Here is an 8,497-nt window from a genome sequence, read left to right on the forward strand (position 1 = left end):
GACACCATCAACTTCCCATTTCACCATCATTGGCTTCTTTGATGTGACTTAGTGTTGACTCTGTGTACCTGTGAAACTCCATGACATTGGGTAAGAGGGGTTTATCATGTCATATGTGAGAGAATTTAGAGTAACAGTACTCCACAATCATCCACAACTTACTGCCATTCCCCAGCTGTAACCTGCATATGCATCAAACCAAAACCCAGTACCACAGCCACATGATAGACATACAGATGAGGTTAAAGGGCTGTGTCATGTTGCCAGATAGCTTCATCCCACAAAATAAACATTCTTCAAAAAACAAAGGTTGTAAATATTTGCTGTATTTACAAGCACATGCAAACAAACAAGACAATAATAAAAGAAAGAAATGTCAACATTTTACAAATGATACACTGAATGTAAAAACCAAATATGAGCACAACTCCACATGTACAATTGTCACTGCATATAAACATGACAGATGACATATTAAAAGAAGTAGAAACATATAATATACAATATGATCTGAAGCTGGTACTGGTGTATTTAAATTCCTTTTCTTACCCTAATCATCTGATACAAGATGCTACTTACTTTTTGTGCAGTATTTACCTTAACATGCACTATGGTATAATAGCCCACTCACTTCTATAGTGCTGGTGATGTAGACAATAATGTCAGTTGATATGTAAAACTAGGAGAAGTAGACCACAAATGGGAGATATCGAGTGCTGGGAACACATTCTGTCTGATATTATTAATCTATCAGATTCTTGAATGTTTTATGTACTTAAGCCACAGTTAGAGAGTGAAACAGAGACTGACACTGGCTGAATGTGTAGTAAATATTTTATTTTGAACTTTTATGAAGAAATACAAACTTTGAACTTTGAACTCTGGGCTGCTTTACTGTGTGTAATATTGCAAAGCACACTTTGCCTTTGTCAAGCAAACAACAACAACAACAATCACACACGCACACACAAACTCACAAACGTATAAAAACGATCACACAAAGAGGGACACAGAGGATTGAGACACAAGAGGAACCTAATGGACAAGGACCCAGAAAGGGAAAATCTACCACCATTCGCAAACGTCGGTGTCGATTATTATACAGCAATAAAAAAGTTAATCCAGATACACACTTCAAATGTGAATTTGCGTTTCATCTCATGTTTTCCATCGTTTGTTTGTTTTTGTTTTTTTAAAACACTAGTGCTGTAATATCAATTCAAATTAGAATAAAAAATAAATAAATAAAGAGACGTACGAAACACTGTGGATGTGCTTTAATGTACTAGAAATACTACTCACCATCAGTTACAAATGAAAGAAATGAAGAAAGCTCGTTTTTGTCACAGGCTGGTATTTTGAGTTTTATGCCCGTTTGTATTATGTTCTGGTTTGTATAGTAGAGACTTTAACCTTCAGTTAGTTCTATGGTTGTGTTCTCTGTTTCCCTGTTTAGTTTTATCTGTTTAGGTTACTCTCATGTCTGTGTCTCCCCACCATGTTTGTAGCATCGTGTCTTCAGCGTGTGTTTGTTGTGTCCAAGTCTCCCTCGCCTTTGTGTGTCCCTGTTATGTCTTTGTGTCTCGTCTGCCTGTTTCGTCCTTATGTTATCCTCCCTGTGTTTCATTCCATGTCTGTCATGTGTATCCATGTATATTTCCCCAGCTAATCTTGTCTCGCCCTCTCTCTCTCGTGTCCCCTCGACCCCTGTGTCAAACTCGTGTTGTCACAGTCCATGTCTCACTATGTCTCCTGATTACATTTTTACAAATATATTATACAAATATAAATACACAATGTATCGACAACCACTGCACATGTAAGAAAAATCCACAGATACATAAATCAGCAGTCATATTGCAGTGTGTGTTGAGAGAGAGAGAGACGAGAGAGAGAGCGAGAGAGAGAGAGAGAGCCCCCAGGAGCCAGAGGCATCCAGAGATGGATGCACATGCAAACAGATGAAGTTTACTAAAGAACAGAGCATGAACATACAGAACCAGGGGTAAAAAATAAAATAATTATATGAGTATGCGAAAAAAATTCACATACATATATATGTGAATTTTTGAGGCTCTCAGAACAATAGAACTTTTTGTTGGTTGAGTCTGATATTGATTGTATGTACTATTCCATATCCTTATAAAAAGGCAGAAATATGGTGTTTTATTAATAAACTTACATTTATGGATATAAAATTTAGCTAAAAGTATTAACAATTTTTTATAAAAAAAACATTTATCATTCTTCCTGGGGAACTTAAAGAAACAGAATAAAACATTTTCCCATCAGTAAAGAAAACTCCCTTAAAATATGGACAATAACAAAACTGCTAAATTCTTCCAGAATCTCTGTGTAGAGGAACCAAAAGAGATGTGCCACAGTTTCTGGATGATCCCCACAGAAAGTTCAATTAGTATTTATGTGTCTTTTAAATGTTACCATATAGTGACTGGCTGGGTAACATTTATGAAGAATTTTATATGAGATTTCCTTCACCTTGTTTACAATTAGTTATTTATGGGATCATCCATGTTATATTCTGGTCTCATTCACGACAGACTCCAGAATATCTATTTCCTACCCAACGGGGTAGTAAGTTTTATTAACAAGTCATGCGACTCAGATTGGTCCTCTGCCATGTACAACAGCAACATACAGCCTAACAATCCTTACTTGTGTGACACTCTAAAACGTCCGTGCAGCAACACAATCTATTGTGGAACAAACCATCTTGTAAACAATAATTCACATTATTACATCCCTTCTCTTTTTTTTTTTTTTTTTTTTTTTTTTTTTGAAAAAACAGAAGTCCTTTCTTGTTTTGATTTGTCCTTCTTCTCACTGAGGGAGAAAACAATATGAAACACTCAAAGAATACAAAAGCATTCCACTTATTCAAACATGTACATTTCTGTAAGCTGTAGTGAACATCAATATCCACAGAATACACAACTCTTCCCCTCAAACAATAAACAATAAATCCTCATTATGTAACATAGTCCTTGTACCGAAGTGGTGGAACCACTTTGCGGCCTGACCTTGTCCTGACACCCCCTGATACCTCGTCAGTCTTGATCTGCCGCTCACGAGTGTCTGAAGGAGCTGTCACTGAGCTGGTCAGTGCCCCGTGTCTGTTATGGCATTTTCTTGATCCATCACGCCTGCATGTCTCAGGTGCCTCCGATTCCTCCTCAGGACACTTCCAGAGTCCAACTGAACCTCATAGGACCTCGGGTCAACAGTCCCAATCACCACTCCCCTGCTCCAAGTGGAATGGCGGTCAAAAGGCTGAACTCTGACACTGTCCCCTAGCTTCAAAGAGTCCATGTCTCGTGCTGATCGGTCATAGCACAGTTTTTGGCGCTTCTGTTTCATCTCCAACTCCCGCCGGGCTGGAATGACTTTTGGCCTTAGCAGGCTCGTCCTGGTTGGCAAAAGCGTCTGTGTCCTTCTGCTGAGCAGCCTCTGAGCTGGGCTGGTCTCCAGGCCTTGTGATGGTGTGTTGCGATGGTCCAGAATCGCAAGATACGGGTCAAACCCCGCCATTTTTGCCTTTAGCAGCAGCCTCTTTGCTGTCTTCACTGCTGATTCAGCCTTCCCGTTACTCTGAGGGTAACCTGGCGAAGATGTTTTATGCTGGAAACCCCACAGTCGACTAAATCTCAGAAACTCACCGGACGTATACTGTGGTCCATTATCTGAAACAACAATGTCCGGGATGCCCTGTCTGGCAAAGTGAGCCTTCAGCTTTCTAATCACTGTGGTGGACTTAGTGTCCGGGAGATAGTCAATTTCCCAGAAGTTTGAATAGTAGTCCACTGTGATAAGGTAGTCCTTGTTGTCAAACATAAACAGGTCCGAGCCCACCTTAGCCCATGGTCTAGTCGGGATCTCATGTGGGACCAAGGTCTCTTTCTGCTGTCTGTAGTCAACTGACCTGCAGATGTCACACTTAGTCACATAAGTCTTAATTTGTTCGTTCATGCCTGGCCAATACACACACTCTCTGGCTCTCCTTAGACAACCTTCTACACCTAGGTGTGTCGAGTGTAGTCTAGTTATGATCTCCTGTCTCATGGTAGTCGGGACAACAACACGTTCACCTCTAAACACAAGTCCATCCTGACTACTCAGTTCATCCTGGAATGAGAAGAATGGTCTGATGTCACCGTCAGTGTCTCTTTTGTCTGTCGGCCAACCTCTGTGAATTGTATCTATGAGGATCTGTAGTGCTTTGTCGTCTTGTGTAGCAGTCCTTATGCTGTTTAGTCTGTCAGGTGAGATGGGTGCATGAGTGACCATGTTAATGCTCTCTATTTCCTCCTCTATGGAGCCCTGTGGTGAGCACTCTGGAAGATATGCCCTGCTCAACGTGTCTGCTAATAACATGTCTTTGCCTGGCACATACACCACATCTATGTCATATTTCTGAATGCGCATAAGCATCCTTTGCAACCGTTTGGGTGCGCTCAACAGTGGTTTTCTTACAATGGTCTCTAAGGGTTTGTGATCACTGTGTACCACCACTTTACGACCATATGTGTACTGATGAAACTTCTCCATGCTGAAAACTACAGCCAAAAGCTCCTTTTCGATCTGGGCATAACCTTGCTCTGTACGTGTAAGTGCTCTACTCGCAAAAGCCACAGGCTTACCCGTCTGCATGAGTGCTGCACCTAACCCTTTGTCAGAAGCGTCACATTGTACTGTCAGCTCTTCCTCTGGGCAGTAGTATTTCAGGACTGGAGCCTCTGCTATAGTCTCTTTCAGTCTCTGGAATGCGTCTTCATGTCGAGTCGTCCAGTTCCACTCACTGTCTTTGTGTGTCAGTTGTCTCAGTAAGTCGCAATGGTCAGACAGATGTGGGCAAAACTTTGCTAAGTAGTTCACCATACCTAACAGTCTCTGTACTGCCTTCACGTCTGTAGGTCTGGGCATTTTTTCTATAGCCCTAACTAGACATGGGTACCGGTGTCCGGTGCCATGATGGCACCGGTTCTGACATAAACGGTAGTAACCAGACCGAAAAGCAGCGCACATTTCGGTGCTTTATTTCGGTGCTTTTTTTTCCTGAGCTGTGATACACTTTAGATTCTAGCCAATCATTTTACGTTTCCGAGGATAGTAGGCGGGGCCAGGTACGTACGTTCTTTTAGAGCAGAGCTACAGATTAAAAATGTCCAAGGCGAAGCGGTCAAAAGTCTGGCTGTACTTCACAGCAAAATATGCAAACTCAGCAGCAACAAGTGCTTTAAGCTGATACTGTGATACTGTCAAAGGAGGTAACACCTCAAATCCGATGAAACACCTGGCGACGCATAGCGTTTTTTTTAAAAGCCCAGAAATGCGCCGTATTTGATAGCTTGCTGCGAGACCTCACACCGAGCACATCTACTGCGGGTGGGTTGCCTGTTATGCAACATCCCCCAAAAACACGAAGAGGAGAGTCCTGGCCCCTAGCCCTGCCAGTGTAGCAGAAATGATGACGGATGATGATGCAGCAGCAGCCGTTCTTCTCTGCGTGAGTAGCTTATGTTGTTCGGTGTAATTTACGTTGAGTAGGCTAACCACGTTATTACATTAATGCATGTAAGGTGAACTAGCAAACATCATCATAGCTACATGCGGCTGTCTTCTTGTTTGATGGCAGATACTCCCTTCACCCTGGCCAAAAAGGCTAAAATGACCAAAGAAAAAGTGGAAAACAGTTAAACATGAGAGGTTTTTGGACAAAGTTTGTGTTTTTTCCATTGTTTAAGCACTGCTTCCAGCCAAGAGTGATACCATATATGCCCCATAGCTGCAGAAAAGGCTAACATTGTTATCTTTTTACAAAAAACAGCTGAACATGAGAGGTTTTTGGACCAATTTTGTGTTCTCCATTCTTTAAGCACCGGTTTGAGCACCGTTTGAGCACCGGCACCGTTTCAAAAGTACCGATTTGGCACCGGTATCGGATAAAACCTAAACGATACCCATCCCTAGCCCTAACCTTCTCCGGGTCTATTTTCAGACCGTTGCATGTCAGCTGATGTCCAATGTACGTAGTCTCCTTCTGTTTAAGTTTGAACTTGTCTGCGTTCAACTTAATGTTTTTCTGCCTGCAACGAGTCAAAAACTGTCTCAACTTCTCGTCATGGTCACGTACTGCTTCAGCATCTGTGTCCCCCTGACCCGTGATCAGCACATCATCTGCAATGATGTAGATCCCTGCCAGTCCATCCAAAGCTTGTGTGAGCTTCCTCTGGAACACTTCCGGAGCTGGACTTATCCCCATTGGCATCCTCAGCCATCTGTAGCGTCCAAATGGAGTCGAAAATGTTGTCAGGTAGCTCGACTCCTCCTCCAGTTTCACGTGCCAGAATCCACTCTTCACATCGCAGACAGAGAACACTTTAGCCTTTGACAGATCTGGCAAAATGTCCTCAATGGTGGGCAATGGGAAGTGGCTCCGTTGTAGGGCTTTGTTTAAGGGTTTTGGATCTATGCACACTCTTAAGTCCCCACTCTGCTTTTGGACCACAACCATCCCACTGATCCAGTCTGTGCTGCATTCTACTGGTGTAATGATCCCTCTGCGCTGAAGATCTTGAAGCTCCTTTTTTAACGGCTTTATCATTGCAATAGGGACACGCCGTTTTGGTAACTGCACTGGTTTCACAGTTTCATCCACCTCGAGCCTTAACTCTCCCTCCAAACAGCCATCTCCTGTGAAGACATCGGCATACTCTGTTTTAATCTGATCCATGTTCCACTCATTGGCTGTTGGGTGCTCTGAAGTAACGATGCTGTCCAGTTTCAAGATGTTTTCATAGTGTACTTTTATGAGTTTCATCGCTTCGCTGGCTCTCTTGCCCAGCAGTGGTACTTTACAGTCTTTGTCAACCACTTGAAACTCCAACCGATACAGTTTCTGATTTCTCGGGTTACGTAGCTTAACTTTGCATTTTCCCAACGGCTTTATCTTACTTTTGTTGTACATCATCAACACTGTCTGTGTGTCCTCCAACTGTGTGTTCGGGCTTAGCATGTGGATTGGCATTACATTACAACTGGCACCACAGTCAATCTGAAAATTTACAATCTCTTTGCCCATCAGCATGCCTGCAAAGAGTTGAGTGCCTCTCACTTTGTCAGTGTTCTTTGTAGTTGAAGCATGTGTGTCTGCCTCTGTAACACAGAGAACGTCCTCATACTCATCACTCTCACATGCTGTCACGTTGTGTACATTCGTCCTTCTCTTCTGCTCTGAATGTGCCATGCATTTAACTGCAAAGTGGTTTTCTCTGCCACACTTTTTACATTTCTTCCTGTATGCTGGACATTTTTCTTTCTTTTTTTCATGTGTTCTGCCACAAAACTTACAGTCCACTGCGTCGCCGATCCGTTTCTGGCGCGCAGCTCCACGCACAGCATGCACCTCCTCCACTGCAGCTCCCGAAATGGTTTTGCTGTTTTCCCGCGACAGCTCCGCGGCTCTGCAGTGCTGTATGCATGCATCCAGTGTCATGTTTTTCTCACGCAGCAGTCTCTCCCTCAAACTCGGGTTGTTAAGTCCACATACAATCCTGTCACGAATCAGTGAGTCCCTTATTACTCCAAAATTGCACGTTTTGAGCAGCTTTAACTCCGTCACATAGCTGTCGATTGTCTCACTGGCGCCTTGGTTTCTCGTGAAGAACCGATAACGCTCCACAGTTTCATTAACTACAGGATTGCAATGATTGTCAAACTTCTCAATAATGTCCTTAACTGTCCACCGATCTCTCGCCGTGTCGCCCATTAGCGTGTCTAGCAGCTCCCTGCTCTCTCTCTTAAGTCTATTAAGTGAGATCAGCTCATTCAGTTGTTGTTGATTTCAGCTGATTTCAAGAGGAAGGAGCTGCAAATCTGAACACTCTTTTTTCCCAACATAACTCTTTTGACACTGAGTTGGTAGTGGGGTATGTTCCTACACCTTTCATGACAACTATCCTCAGCCACATATTCCTGGATATATATAATAACACCATCAACTTCCCATTTCACCATCATTGGCTTCTTTGATGTGACTTAGTGTTGACTCTGTGTACCTGTGAAACTCCATGACATTGGGTAAGAGGGGTTTATCATGTCATATGTGAGAGAATTTAGAGTAACAGTACTCCACAGTCACTCCACAGCTTACTGCCATTCCCCGGCTGTAACCTGCATATGCATCACATTAAACCTAAATCCTGTACCATAGCCACATGATGGGCATGAAGATGAGGTTCAAAGGGCTGTGTCATGTTGCCAGATAGCTTCATCCCCACAAACATAAACATTCTTCAAAAAACAAAGGTTGTAAATATTTGCTGTATTTACAAGCACATGCAAACAAACAAGACAATAATAAAAGAAAGAAATGTCAACATTTTACAAATGATACACTGAATGTAAAAACCAAATATGAGCACAACTCCACATGTACAATTGTCACTTCATATAAACATGACAGATGACATATTATAAG

General features: G+C 42.5%; 1 protein-coding gene across 1 annotated transcript; it reads right to left on the bottom strand.

Annotated features, from left to right (window-relative positions):
• Window positions 1-2,246: 2,246 nt before the first annotated feature.
• LOC121813618 (uncharacterized protein K02A2.6-like) lies at window positions 2,247-7,803 on the bottom strand. Its single transcript, XM_042217492.1, has 2 exons — window positions 5,991-7,803; window positions 2,247-4,954 (listed from the first exon to the last, which is right to left on the bottom strand). Exons 1-2 carry the CDS (start codon window positions 7,784-7,786, stop codon window positions 3,121-3,123), a joined length of 3,630 nt encoding a protein of 1,209 aa, XP_042073426.1. The 5' UTR covers window positions 7,787-7,803; the 3' UTR covers window positions 2,247-3,120.
• Between the last annotated feature and the right edge of the window lie 694 nt (window positions 7,804-8,497).

This window comes from Haplochromis burtoni, unplaced genomic scaffold (genome assembly GCF_018398535.1).
Source record: "Haplochromis burtoni strain Fernald_Lab_line unplaced genomic scaffold, NCSU_Asbu1 Contig_2073, whole genome shotgun sequence".
Classification (NCBI taxonomy): domain Eukaryota; kingdom Metazoa; phylum Chordata; class Actinopteri; order Cichliformes; family Cichlidae; genus Haplochromis; species Haplochromis burtoni.